Raw genomic sequence first — 14,310 nt, 5'->3', positions numbered from 1 at the left:
CCCCGCGCTCCCCGGGCCGCGCGCCATGGGCAGCCCCCGCTCGGCCCTGAGCTGCCTGTGAGTACCGCCGCCCCGTCCCCGCCGGCTGCGCGCCGCACCCCTCGCTCATCCCGCGCCCCTCTCTCTCCCGCCCGCTTTTGTCTCCCACAGGCTGTTGCACTTGCTGGTTCTCTGCCTCCAAGCCCAGGTAAGGCGCACTGCGCGAAGGCGGGGGTCGGGGGCCTGCGGGGGACGCGGGCTGGCCAGGTCCGGCAAGGGCAGGAGGACTGATTCTGCGGGCAGCGCCGTAGGGCTGGAAGGAACCTTAGAAATCCAATCCCGAACTACCCCGAATTGGGAGCTAAGGAACAGAGAGGTAGCACTCTACTCAAGGTCACACAGCCAGTTAGTAGCGAGGCTAAATCTCAAGGTCTCCAAGTCCAGCGCTGTCTCCCACGCTTCCTAGCCAGATTGGGGTGGATGGGGACCACTACCACGGGCAGCCACACCCGGCCGCCGAGGAGGGGACTACGCCGGGCTTTCGTTGTCAGAAGTCCGGGTGACTGCCACAGAGACCCTCTCCATGGCTCTCGGGGGAGGCTTGTGGCAGGTCTGGCTGAAAGATCAGGTGCCTAGGTCCTCTGCGCTCTCAACATTTGCTCCGTAAATTTGTCTTTATAAATGTCAGGGGCCAGGCAGAGCTGCCTCCCTACTTAAAAGCGCCCTGCTCTTCTAGGAAGGCCCGGGCGGGGGGCCTGCGCTGGGCAGGGAGCTGGCTTCCCTGTTCCGAGCTGGCCGCGAGTCCCAGGGTGTTTCCCAACAGGTGGGTCCAGATCTTTCCCCAATCCTGGGGCTCGTCTATACTAGGCTGGGTCTGCCTGGTTTTCCCGGGTGTGGGGTGGTGGCCTGAGCTGGCATGGTGGGGGGACCCCTAACCCCTGCCGGCTGCCTGGGGCAGTGGAGGGGGGTGCAGGGCGATGGGGGCCACTCGGGCCCCTGGGCAGAGTAGCATTATAATGGCGTGTTGTGTATTTTTCAATTTCCTAAAGGTAACTGTTCAGTCCTCACCTAATTTTACACAGCATGTGAGGGAGCAGAGCCTGGTGACGGATCAGCTCAGCCGCCGCCTCATCCGGACCTACCAGCTCTACAGCCGCACCAGCGGGAAGCACGTGCAGGTCCTGGCCAACAAGCGCATCAACGCCATGGCAGAAGACGGGGATCCCTTCGGTAAGGCGAGCTGCACTGCGGCGGGGTAAAGGTAGCTTGTGGAACATGCCTCCTTCCCCAGGCTGGCCTGGTGTGACTGGACTCACCAGCCCCGTCTATGCCGGCCAGGGATCTGAATGCTCCCAGCTCAGAAGGCAAGGAGTTAAGGCAAAAAAGCATTTTGAGGGTCAGCTGGAGAAGAGAGGGCTGGGGAAGGGACCTTGGGGAGTACTTGGCCCACAGGTGCCCCTTCTTGCCCAGCAGATGAATGAATCCAGGAATTTCCCTTTATACCTCCCCCTTTCATACACCTCTACCCAGCTGCAGGTGGAGGCAGAGGGTTCAGGGGGGAGGAGGCCCAGGTTTAAGGGAAGCACTTGAAAGAGGATATGTCGCCAGGGCCCACAAATGGAGAGTGGGAAAGAGAAGGGAGAGAAGTCTCCCCAACTCTTCCAGCTTGGAGGGGGTGTTGCTGTGAACCTTTAAATGCTTTTATCAGAAGGGCCAATTACACATGGGGACTAGGCTTCGAAAGGGGCCCTTCCTGCCGCATTCACCCAGGAACCCAGGCGGTCTGTCAGAGCAGAGCCCTGGCTCCCAGGTGGGGTGGTGAGTACAGGGAGCTACTGCAGGGTGGAGAGGCTGGGGACTGATTGATTTCTAAAACATTCAATATTCCTATCTTGAAATGAGGCCAATTTCCAGAGTCCTGGATGTACCAAGAGAAAAGCAAGCCCTCTGGGCGGCTGGTGTTGTTTTTAGAGAGCGATTATTGTGAGTTTAAAAACCTTTAAATAATGACCAAGTTAAACAAGCATGAAAGGAGAGGGGAAGACTCTATTAAAATGTAATAAAAAGGTGAGGCATTTTAAGAGCTAAGAAGAAAAATGAAGAATGATATAAAACAGAAAAAGAAAAAGCCTTTTTTCAGATGTGGAGTTTGAAAAGAATTGCAAGTCTGTAAATGTTAAAAAAGAGGTTCAAGATTGTTCTCTATGAATCTCTGGAGAGACCCCCGCGTCTGGCAGAGCGATTAAAACTCTTCTTACTTTCACCTTTTTTAACATTTCCTGAATACTTTCTCCTCTTCTCGAGCCAGTTTGGGGGATCGAGTATGTCTCGCTGCATTTTTTCTGCGTCGACATTGCTGACTTCCCTTCAAAGCTGGAGAAGGAGACATAATTTTCCTGGGATAAATCTGTCACTGGGTGGAAGAATAGGTTTGAAAATGTTAAGCTTTCCAAAAGCCCAGTCGGGAAAGCCGCTGTTAACTGTGGCCCCAGCTCCCCAGATCCATCCAGGAAAGAGAGTGTGGGCTCTTGGCAGTGGGGGTGGGGGCGGCCTGCCTGGTGGCCCAGCTCCCCCGCTGGGCTGGCAGGGCCAGCCTACTGTCCCTTTGTCCCTCCGAACTGGCTGCTAGCTGCCCTTCTCAGCTTCCAAGGGAAGGGAACGAATACCTGGCTCCTTCTGTGTTTGCTCCATTGGAGCAAATGGTCCAGATCTTTGGGTTTGGGGAAGGGAAGAAGAGGCTAAGTTGGCCATGGAGGATCTCATCTTCAGACTTCAGAGGTCTGATGCTCCCGTCTGTCCTTACAGTATAGGCTTCCCAGGCTTCTTGGGCCCTGCCTGCCCAGCAGGCGTAAGAGCTGGAAGGCCCAAGAGCAGAAGCTTAAGGTGTGCAGCCAGGACGGGAAGAGTCTGGGAGAGAACAGCAGAGAGGTGCCAGCTGCTTCCTTATAGGTCCCAGGAAGGGACAAAGGGGCCTACTCCATCACTATCTGCCCTATTTGTCCAGAATCCCCTGAGTGGGATCCTCTCTTGGTCTTCTCATGTCATTGTCCTTCCTGGCCCTTAAAAGCAGCTGCTCCTTGCTCTGGAAGGCAGACCAGGAGAGGGATGAGCAGACTGGCTGGGTCCAAGAGGAGGTGGGTGGGAGGAGAGGTGACAGCTGCATTTCCCGAGCTGACTTGGAGCCAGCCTGGGGACTTGGCCACTGGGTCCCAGCTCTTTGCTTATGTGAAGGGGCGGGGGTTGGGGGGGGGAGGGAGGTAGTCACAGGCTGGGCATTTTGAGGATTGTCTTGCTTACCTTGGTGCCCATCCCCCCCATTAGTTTTGGGGACAGAGAAGGTGCCTCCTTGTCAGTGCAGGCTGGGAGGTGGCTCTGGGAGTCCCAGAACTGCTTTCTCAAGGAGGGAAGAGGCTGGGCTCTGCAGTAGGGAGGGCAAGAGACCCAGCTCCTTCTGTCCCATCCCAAAGGGCTAAGTCAGCCCTCACTCCCTTCTTGGGGACAGCCTCAAAGGGAGGAGTTTTGCAGAGAGTGGACAGGGATAAGTTTCTGTGGCGAGTTGGCTGTCTAAGGGGAGGAGGGAGGGGGAAGAAGGCACAGAATTCATCTCCCTGTCTCCTGGTTTCCCAGACTGCGAGGCAAGCACACCAAAGTTTTCCCCTCCTCACCCACAGAAAGGGTTTGGTCACTGGGGTGATAAGCCCAGTAAGTGATGGAGGTTGAAAGAAGAAAGACCATCGAGTTGTTAATTTCTGGACTCTGGGACTGGGGATGTCAGTGACTGAGAAGCATGGGGAAGAGGCAGAACCCTCCCAGCTGGTGTCTGAGTTTTGAGAAGGCAGCCGGCTAGGGGCTGTGTTAGAGAGAGCTATCCCATCCCTGTTACCTTCTAAGCAGAGTAAAGGTGGGGGTAGAGGGGGTGGCCAGGGCTGTGAGTTAGAACCTGAGGTACCAGAAACAGGAGAGAATGCTTTTACATTTGGCTTCAGGACTGGAGGTCACCACTGCACCCAGATGTTTGTAATGATCTGTGAGGCATGTACACATAATATTTTGAGTTGGAAGGATCCTTAGAGATCTTTCCATTGGCAAGAGAACTCTAGTCATGAAGCCTCAACATAAAAGTCATTATAGTCTGGTTTTAGAGAGGGTCTTTACAATTTGATGGCCCCAAGACTTCTCTGCAGAACCAGTTGGTACACTATGATTTCATTCATCCCCCTCTGTAAACTCCGATGAGGCACGGGAGGCCCCGAAAGTGGACTTGACCTTTCCCAGGGTTGCACAGCATACTAGTAGCTGGGCTGGGGCTGAAGCCCACGTCTTAGGTATCTGGCCCTAGGAGCAGTTGATGCTGAGATGTGACAAGTCTGTGGGCCAGATGCTATGAGGACATGGAACAGTGGGGGTCAGGGAGCTTCCAATAACCTCCCCACTCTGTTCCCGACAGCAAAGCTCATTGTGGAGACAGATACCTTTGGGAGCCGGGTTCGAGTCCGAGGAGCTGAGACGGGCCTCTACATCTGCATGAACAAGAAGGGGAAGCTGATTGCCAAGGTGAGACCCCAGAAGGAATGAGGAGCCCCTGCAGCCTGGGGAGCAGGCTGGGCTGGTTGAGCTCCTCTGGGATCTCAATAAGGTAGGCAGAGAGACACAGGGACACCTTGGGGTTATCTAATGATTTGAAGGGGGAGGTGAGGGAGAAGGAAAATGCTTGAGAGATGAAAAGCTATAGAGGCAAAGGAGGAAGAAGGAAGGCTAAGGAAGGGGCTAGGGGGGAGTTGGTAAATTCCATATATCTTTTTAACAAATCGCCAAATTGCTTTGCTATTATGTCCAATTACATGGTACCAGCATTTGGAATGTTCAGTAAGCCGCAGGCTCAGCCTCTCGGCCCAGCTCTAAAATGGCCCCATTAGTCACGGCTCCTCTCCAGCCTCAAGCTCCCTGCTTGCTGGGCTTCTGGGGCTCGGCTTCTCCTCGAAGGCCTCCCCTCCCCCATAGGGTGGCAGCCCTGGGGCCCCACAGCCGCAATCCTGAGGGGCTGATGGAGGCAGGTGGGGAAACGGGTACTAGCAGCTCTGGACAGACTGGTGGGCAGGAGGCCAGGGCAGGCAGGGTCTGGGCCCCTTCTCTGCCTCTCTGTGTTGGGGCCCAGCCCCTCTGTAGACGGCCATGTGTCACTGCTGCCCGGGAGGACAGGAAGTTGCCGGGTGGGCTGCGGGCTGTGAGGGATTAGAGAGCGGGTGCCCAGGCAGGGGGTGGGGCTGCAGCTCCTGCCTACCCTGCCATCTGCTGGGGTGCCCACCTGCTGTCTGGGGCCGCCTGCCCTCTGCCTCTGTTGGGGGGGTGCTCCGGACAGAGCCCAGTAACGCCTTGTCTGCACCCCACCCCCACCCCCATCTGCAGAGCAACGGCAAAGGCAAGGATTGTGTTTTCACGGAGATCGTCCTGGAGAACAACTACACGGCCCTGCAGAACGCCAAGTACGAGGGCTGGTACATGGCCTTCACCCGCAAGGGCCGGCCCCGCAAGGGCTCCAAGACGCGGCAGCACCAGCGCGAGGTCCACTTCATGAAGCGTCTGCCCCGCGGCCACCACACCACCGAGCAGAGCCTGCGCTTCGAGTTTCTCAACTACCCGCCCTTCACGCGCAGCTTGCGCGGCAGCCAGAGGACTTGGGCCCCGGAGCCCCGATAGGCTAGGCGCCTGCCCGGCCCCTCCCGCAGCTCCCAGCGCGTAGATTTCCATCTCCAGGGAGCACAAACAGAAACTCAAGCAAGATGAGGTCTGCGCTACTGAAGGCTGGGGAGGAGCTGGGGGAACCCCGAGTTTTAGTTGTTGATAATTGTTTGCCGTTGGGTTTTTTTTTGTTTGTTTGTTTTTTTAAACAAAAGAGAGGCTCTATTTTTGTAATCCACTTGGCTGTGGTGTCTTCTTAACTCTTAGGAAGGCCGGTTAGTGGCCAAGACTGGGAATGGGGCAGAGGTGGGGCGGGGGTTGTTCCCTGGGAGTGGGGGGCTTTTTTTTCCAGTCTCGGAGAGGTGCTCTGAACGCCAGCACCTGCAGGGCAAGCTGGCCAGGCAGCCAGGGACTCCAGGTGGGGGTAGGGAGGAAAGGGTTAGGGCTTAGGTCAGGTGTTTTAAAGGGGGGTGTCAGTGGGGGTAGGTTGAGTATTAGTTGCTATTAAATGACCGAAGTATTTATTTAACTTGCATATTACAAATGTGTGTTGAAGAGTGAGTCCTGCTACCGCCAGGCCCCTCCCTCTGTCCTGCGCCAACTGAGTGGGGGTGGCTGGGAGATGAAGCAAATCAGGCAAAGCTCTGACTGTAGCCTTCAATTTAAGGAGTCGTACCTGTCAGCCATACCCATCATTGCTGCTGGAGGGGTTTTTCCCGGGAGGACAGAAGCAGGGAAAGGAGCAAGAGGAGGCTCTTAACTGGTCTTGGGAGCTCGCAGACATGGACTTCTGAGCTTTTAACATGAGTTATTGCTAACACTTCCCCAGGCCACCTCTGGACCAGAAAGGATGACTCTGCTAGGACCAGAGCTCCAGTCATGGATACAATGAGTCTAAAAAAGTGCCTCTCTGTGTGTGCCGAGGTCTGTGTGGGACACAGATGGAAGATGCCAGAGCTGGTTCTTTCTATCTGGCTCTAGAAAATGAAAGAAAAGAGCAGCTACCAGGGTCTAAGGTGGGGGTATGTCAAAGGGGGGGACCTCCAAGGTTGGTGTTGACAGTTGTGACATGGAACAAGTGCTAACTTTGGGAGATCAGGTTAGAGAGCTGTGAGTAGAAGGTGCTGAGCTCAGGTGCTGCAGAAGAGTCCAGGGGACTGTGGTCCAGGGGGAGGCTGCTGCCTTTGGAGACATGGGGCCTAGAGGGAGAGGAACTGAGCATGGGTGGGAAGGGAAGGTCACAGGCCAAGAGTTGGACTCAGGCTGGTAGAGCAGCTCATGGTGTGGGCAAGAGGACTGGCCCATGGTAGGTGGAAGGGTGTGTGTTTGGATGTAGATGGTGACCCTGGCATCATACCACGGCATGGTATGGTATGATGGAAAGCCCAAGCCCAAAGGAGCAGATCTTCTGAGGGCAGAGCTGGCCCAGTCTTCATAACCAAGACCTCCCATTCTGGTTGCGTCTGTTGCCTTCTTTGAGGGTGCCCCTGGACTGGTCCCACGGCCCAGTTTTTGGGCCAATCCAGAAACATCTTTTCTCTGGGCCTCTGTTCTTTGAAGTGCCTTCTTTGGGAGGGGGGCACCCTATGGCTTCCTAACCATGTGAGCCTCTCAGAGTTGCAGCTACAAGTCTCAGGCTCAGGTTGTCCAGGTGGATCTGGAATTCTAGGGCTCAGTGGGAAGCTTTAGAGTAGAGAGATTAAGGATAGCCTGGAGTCTGTCTATGCCACCTCTTCTGGCCTGCTATGGGGGTGAGGAGCTCTGGATAGAGTACGTTTCTCCTGGTTTGTGGACACTGGGGATGCGGGGAGGGGGCTCTAGACATCTCTCTTCCAGCTCCCCCAGCTCTTAGTGCCTCCTCTTCTGCTCCATCCTCTCCCCTCCCCCTTTAATTAATTCTGGGTGAGCAGCCTGGCTTTATTGTGCAAGGAGCTAGGGTCTCACTGTGGGAAAAGTCACACCTTCTGAGCAGCTTCTGATGCCATGCAAATGAAGAGACCGTCCAGGAAACGCTTTCATCTGCAGGGCTGCCTGTCCAGCCCCCAGCCCAGTAATTACCCATGTTTCATTTGTTTGAGAGCAATTCCTGGGGGAAGCCACAGGATAGAAGGGAGTCTGAGGTAGGGTGGAATGTCAGACTCTCTCTGCCTGTGATCCTGGCCACAAAGTGGGGCCACGCTGGGCCAGTGCTGGTCACTGGCTTAGGCCAAAGCTACTTCTGAAGCCCCCAGGCTGGTGATGACTGAGTACTCCAGGGTGGTGGGGCAGAACTGTGCCATGGTTGTGATGAGGGAGATGGGGTGGGCCGTCCAGAGAGCTGGACCCGCCTAACAGAGAAGGGGGAGATGACCGTTCAGGGTAGGGAGGAGAGAGGGGATAGATAGGATAGTGGGTATCTGGTCCATGAGGCTGCCCGAGGCTTTGAGAAGGGGTTGACTCCCAGCAGAACCCCAGGCCAGGGACCTATGGGGGCAGAGCCCAGAGCAGTGGGGCTAGGCTGGGCTAGAGCACCCACCACCTTGTTTATCTTTGAGTTGCTGCCTCCACAGAGCCCTTGCTAATGGGGTTTTACAGCCCACTCAAGCTGCAACTGGCCAAGAATCAATCATTACCGGCACTTAGTGGTTTGATAGTTAACAGCCTGAACTGAAGCCAAACTGGTTGTTAACTGTGATAACAACTGATTTCAAGGGGTTATTGCCGGCCCAATATGCTCAGACCATTTATTTCGGGAAAACAAGCAGGGAGCTGTTGCAAGGCCCAGAAAAGGGAGGAGGGCTGGGATTTCCTCAGCCAAAAGGCCTGCTACTCTGTCTTGGAGTGGGTGCTGGCTGTGAGGGCCTTAGTGGCTAGCTGAGGTCTACAAGAAGGCTTGACCTCCCAGAACTCATTGAAGACCAGTGTGCGGCCGAGTGATCCACACGGAAGGCCCTCTCCACTCCTCCCTTCTCCGTTCTTACCTCTTCCTCATTCCCCATCTCCCCTTTTTCTTTTCTTCTAGCAGCACTTCCCATGGGGCCCTCGAGGAACTGATTCTCCATGAGGAGGATCCAGGGTCTACTGGCCAGGTCTATTTGTCCCCACTCAGCAGTTGGAGTTGGACCCCTCACCCATTCTTCCCTCACCAGGGCTCCAAGTTCAAGCCAGAACCTTGCCTCTCATTTCAAAGCCAGCAATGATTCCACCCAAGCCTCGACGAGAAAGGAGTGAGAGTTCTCTCACTCTACCAGGTCCTGTCCAACCCTGTCTTCTACTCTCAGCCAAATGGCAGCAGGAGGGCTATGACCAAGCATCATTCTAGAATTCTGCTACAGCAAAGGACCAGGAGTTCTCTGTTATCTACAGATAGACAATGTGAGGCTCAGAAGTCACATAGCTAGTGCCAAAGCTAGTATAAAAATTAAGTCTTAATTCCCAGACCCAGGCTGCCTCTTGAGGATTGTAGGTCTTTTCCTAATTCCATTAATTCATTTACTGTTTATCAAGTGCCTATCAGGTGCCAGGATCTGTTCTGGGTAGAGGGGACAAAGCAGGAAATAGGAGACAAAGCCCTGTCATTACAGAGCTTGTAGTCTAGTGTAGCGGGTGGATGGGTACAGAACAAACTGTATAAAATAGCAGACACTAACAATCACTGTAGAGAAAGATTCAGAGAAGGGAATGAATGTGAAAGGTGAAGTAGAGTAGTAACAATTTTAAATAGGCTGGTCAAAGGAGGCCTCACTGAAAACTTAATGCTGGAGCACACAGCTGACTGAGGTAAGGCAGTCAGATATCTGGGGGAGGGGCCGTCAGGTAGAAGGAACAGCAAGTGCAAAGCCTTACTGCATTAGGGGAAGAGGAAGGAGGCCAGTGTGGCTGGAACCAAGTGAAGGGAGGTTATGAGTGTGTGTGTGTGTGTGTGTGTGTGTGTGTGTGTGTGTTTAGTGTGTGTGTAGTGGGGGGTTGGGGGGTGAATGGGACACAGAGAATAATGGAAGCTGAAGTGAGGCTAGAGAGATAGGAGGCGTGGGGATGTAGTGGGGCAGATCTTGTAGGGTCATACAAATGACTTCAGTTTTAACCCTGAATGAGACAGCAGACTATTGAGGGGTTTTGAGCAGTAGAGTGACATGATCTGAATTAAGTTTTGACGAGATTACTTTGGTTGCTGTGTTGAGAATAGACAGTAGGATGGCAAGGGAAACCAGTTATGAAGTCATTGTAATAATCTAGGCAAGAGATTATAGTGGATTAGAGGTAGTGAGAAGAGATTGGAATTTTGGAGATTTTTTTGCCAGTAGAGATGACAGGATTTGCTGATGGATTTGAATGTGGGCTTCGAGAGAAAGAGAGTTGAGGGGTTCCCAAGATCACTAGCCTGAGACCCTGAAAGGATGGAGGGGCCATTTACTGACATGAAGATTCCAGGAGGGGCAGATTTTGAGGGAAAGAGTGGGAGTTTAGTTTTTGCCATGTTAAGTCTGAGCTCACTAAATAAATATACAAGTGGATATGTTGAGTTGGAATTTGTGTATGAGTCTGGAATTCAGGGGCGAGGTCTAGTGTGAAGATACAAATTTGGGAATATTCAGCACACAGGTAATTTCTAAAGCCAGAAGATGGAATGGATTCCCTAGGGAGTAAGAGATTCTCTAGTAATGGATTCTCTAGTAAGCATAGCTAGAAAACAGAAGAGCTCCAAACCTGAGCCTTGGTGTACTCCAAACATTTAGAGGTCAGGGTGAAGGGGGAACCAGCACAGAAGGTTGAGAAAGTGTGGCCATGAGATAGGTGGGAAGAAAATTAGTAGAGTGTAGTGATCTGATGATATAGGGAAAAGAATAGTTTCTTAGCCTGAAGATTTTAAGTGGGGTTAGGGAAACGTTTTATTGTCATCAACTGTCTCTTCTCCCTACTGCCACCAACTCCAGGGCCAAGAGGAAGTGGCCAACAAACAGGGTTAATGTAACATGGGAGTCTCCTGACTCTTCTCTCAGAGTCGCCCTGCCTCTCTCCCTGCTGCCTTTACCTCCAGAACATAGCTCAAGTCCAATCCAACTGCGCTTCTACTTATCGACTGCCACCCTACTCCAAGCCATCTTTAGCTCTTGTCTGGCTTATGGCAACAGCCCCCTAACTGCTCTCCCTGGTTCCTCTCTTATTCCCCTATAATCCTTTCTATACCCAGTAGCCACAGTTTTCAAAACACAAATCTGATGGTGTTATTACCATATCTAGAAGGATTGAAGGGCTGCGTCTTCTAGAATTGAATTCAAAGTCCTTTCCATGGCCTGCACAGTCCCCTGTCTGCCTATCTAACCTTACCGCTGACCCACTCTCCCTTTTACCTGCTCTCTGGACACACAGCCTTCCAGCTGAACAAGCCAGGCCTCGTCATCTGCCTCAGAGCCTTTGCACTTGTTCTCCCCGCTTGGAATGCTCTTCCTCTAGGTCATTGGACGCCTGGCTACTCATTATGTAGATCTCTGCTGTCACTCCCTGGTTTATTTGTGTGTGTGTGTGTGTGTGTGTGTATCACACGATTGCACAGACCATTATAGAAAGTCTGTCAATGTTTCCTTTTCTGTTCTTTTTTTTTTCTCCTGGGATGGTGGCTTCACCTCTATCATCTCTTTCTCATCTGTCTCTCTGTCTCTCTGTCTCTCTGTCTCTCTCTGTCTCTCTCTGTCTCTCTCTCTCTCATCTCTCTACCTAATTATTTCTATTTCCCCTACCCCTTTCCTTTTGGCAACCATCAGCTTATTCTCTATATCTATGGGTCTGTTTCTATTTTGTTTCGTTTATTTGTTTTTTTCTTAGATTTCACATATAAGTGAGATCATTTAGTATCTACCTTTCTCTGACTTATTTCACTTAGCATAATACCTTCTAGGTCCAACCGTGTCACTGCAAAGTTATACTTATCACTCTCTGATGTTACCCTGTTATTCATTCACTTCCTTTGGTCTCTCTATACCTCCAAAGAGAGCCAGAACTTCGATTTGCTCATTGATGAATATCCAGTGCCTAGAACAGTGCCTGGTATGTCATAGGTGTTCAGTAAACATTGGTTAAGCAATCAACTAATAAAATGTGAGTAGACTCAGGCTGTTGAGTGGAGAAGGTGGGTTGGGAATTCTCTGTATCCAGGACTTGGGTCAGGCTTTAGGAAATGCTTGAAGGTCAGGGAGACTTGAGGGTAGTCTTGGGATGGGTGACCCCCTCTGAGCCCATCCAGACTTGCATGGTTTTACTAAAATAAGGTCCAAGACTGTCTGACACAAGCTCACTGCCATTATCTCATGCTGCAATAAATGTCTCCAAAACCTAGACAAACGAGTATCTAAGTAGGGCCTGTTGGGATGGATGTCTCAGAACTTCTCCAAATTCTGCTTCCTTCCCTGCTACTGGGTTTCCATAGTAACCAGGGAACTTCAAAGGAGAGAGTCAAAGGGAATTAAGAGCCAAAGAGAGCAGAGGAGAGAGGAGTAAGGGGTAGCAAGACAAACGAGGAGCTGGCCGGAACTCTAGCGGGATCCCCAAGTCCCATGTTACTGTGGAGGATCGTGTTAATAAGGTCCCTTTGGTTGCCCCCCTTCCCCATCTGGATCTGTCGCTGACCCTCAAGAAGGAACTGTCCATCTAGGCAGGCCCCAGAGCTGACCTTCATGCATGCCCTGCCTACTGGTTGGCAGAGGCTGAGACCAGCTCAGGCTCAGTCCTGCAGTCCATCTACCCACCCTCACTCAGCCTCCCTCAGCAATAGTGAAAAAAGCTAGGTGGGGACACTAGATTGGTTTGGGGAACTGCATTTATTTTTCCTTCCTTCCTTGGCTGTGGATGGTGTGGGAGGGAGAGTCAGGGCATTATCCTATGCCAAGCAAGGTCCCTGGCTTTAGCACTTGGGGATTAAAGCCCCTAATGCTGAAAGATCAGATAGGCTCTAGTTTGGAGCCTGGCTGGAGGTGCTCAGAACAGGAGTCTAAGACTAGTCACTGCTTTGAGGGGGCAAATCCAAGCCTGGATGGGTTCTCTGCATGGTTTGCAGCCTCCTGCTACTTTGAGCCCAGAAGACCAGAAAATACCTGGGAGTAGCGGAATGGCAAGCCCTCGAGGAGCCAAGGCACTGGGCCCTGAGACCCAAGCCAACTGCTTCGAGTACGAGCCAGTGACTTTCAAGGGTGGGAGTGGCCAGGGCCAACACCAAATTCCAGCTGTCCCTCTGTCTGCCCACAGGCACACAGCTCCCAAACTCAGGCTCAAAACCTCTACCTTCTTGGACTCCTCTCTGTTTCAAACTGCTAACATTTAAACATTTCAATTGGACAAACATCACCAACTCCTGCTAAATCTTTCTTTACAGAGAAAACCCCATGTGCCATCACAACCTCCTCTTGGCCATTTCACACCCTCCCAGCTTGTCTCCCTGCCCAATGTGTCTCTGGGCGTTTTTGTAACCCTTCCCCTCTCCGGCTCCTGCAGCCCGCGGTGATGAAGAGAACACTCATAAAACATTCATTGTGGGTAATACGCCATGTAGAGTCTGCCTGATCTCTGTTCTGATAGGAGAGGCTGGGTCAGTAGGATACCGGGTCCTAGGCTTCTGAGGGTTTGGGCTGACTTCTCTACTTGGGCTCAAATTCCAGCCACTCCATTAAGCCAGGCCTGATCTTCCCTGTTGGGGTGGAGGGTGGAGGGGTCTGGGCAGAGGAGAAGAGGGGGTTCCTGAGAAGAGGTGCCAGCTGATCAGAGAGAGTGAGGTGGCTTCTTGGGTCACTCCTAGGTAAGGCATGACTTGTAGCTGGGGCTCTGAAGAAAGCCAGAAGGTGAAGCTGTGACTGAAAGGCTAAAGCCCACAGTTGGTGCTGAGTGTGAGGAGGATCAGAGCCTAAGCATTCATGCCTGGAATTGTGATGTTTGCCCTGGGGAGCCTGTCCTAGGAACAGGCTTCCATGTGGGATGGGTAGAGGAAGGGAAGGGAAAGGGAATCTTTTATCACTGTTCCCAACATCCCTGGAATTTGCACTGACATCGATGTGGCATCCCCCCCGCCCCCTAAGGCCTCAGCAAAGTCAGAGATGGAATTTAGAGAAATGGTTGCAGGAGCAGCCAGAAGTCAGCTGTGGCTCAGTGCCACCATTAGAAGTAAGGGCTTTGGAGTCAGACAGAACTAAGCTTGACTCTTGTCTCCCTAACTGTGTAAACTGTGTGAGTCATTTCACCTTCCTAAGCCTCAATTTCCTTATCTGCAAAATGGGGACTATACTCCACCTTATACAGTTGTCATGAAGGTTAGTGTTTCCAGGAGTATGGAAGGTGTCTAGCAGAGGGCCTTAACAACAGTTCTTAACAAATGGTGACTACTGTGAGGAGGGACTCTGAGGGAGGGTTGGACTAGTTGAGCTAAGTCCCTTCGAGCCCAAGTTTATATAATGATGTCATTCAAGAGGCACCATGAGGAGCCAGAGGAAGACAGAATCTCCAGGGAGCTGTTTTTCCCAGGAAAACAGCTCTTACAGCCCCAGGGCCCAAGGGAGCTGGGTGAGATAAAGGACAAGGTCCTTCATGCACACAAAGCCAGACCTCATTCAAGCAGGTGTGAGGGCTAAAGGCCTGGGCCCCTGAAGGTTTGGCAGAACAGAGAGGGCAACTCAGCCACACAAAAAAAAA

General features: G+C 52.5%; 1 protein-coding gene across 4 annotated transcripts; it reads left to right on the top strand.

Annotated features, from left to right (window-relative positions):
• Nucleotides 1-15: 15 nt before the first annotated feature.
• Nucleotides 16-5,875, top strand: FGF8 (fibroblast growth factor 8). Of its 4 annotated transcripts, none has more exons than XM_011378884.1 (6): nt 16-57; nt 151-187; nt 716-802; nt 1,062-1,209; nt 4,427-4,533; nt 5,386-5,875. In XM_011378884.1, the coding sequence occupies exons 1-6, from the start codon at nt 26-28 to the stop codon at nt 5,674-5,676; spliced, it is 702 nt and encodes a 233-aa protein (XP_011377186.1). In that variant the 5' UTR covers nt 16-25; the 3' UTR covers nt 5,677-5,875. The 4 variants fall into 4 exon arrangements, with proteins under 4 accessions (XP_011377186.1, XP_011377185.1, XP_011377188.1 ...); XM_011378883.1 differs by having other exon boundaries at nt 1,029-1,209; XM_011378886.1 differs by lacking the exon at nt 716-802.
• The last annotated feature ends 8,435 nt before the right edge of the window (nt 5,876-14,310 follow it).

This window comes from Pteropus vampyrus, unplaced genomic scaffold (genome assembly GCF_000151845.1).
Source record: "Pteropus vampyrus isolate Shadow unplaced genomic scaffold, Pvam_2.0 Scaffold348, whole genome shotgun sequence".
Classification (NCBI taxonomy): Eukaryota; Metazoa; Chordata; class Mammalia; order Chiroptera; family Pteropodidae; genus Pteropus; species Pteropus vampyrus.
Note: the sequence above shows the minus strand (reverse complement) of the source record. Positions and strands in the feature narration are given on the sequence as shown.

Coding starts and splice junctions, on each gene's coding strand:
- FGF8 (XM_011378883.1), top strand. CDS start 26: ATGGGCAGCCCCCGCTCGGCCCTGAGCTGCCT. Junction 58..150: donor CGCTCGGCCCTGAGCTGCCT/GTGAGTACCGCC, acceptor TGTCTCCCACAG/GCTGTTGCACTTGCTGGTTC. Junction 1,210..4,426: donor AGAAGACGGGGATCCCTTCG/GTAAGGCGAGCT, acceptor TGTTCCCGACAG/CAAAGCTCATTGTGGAGACA.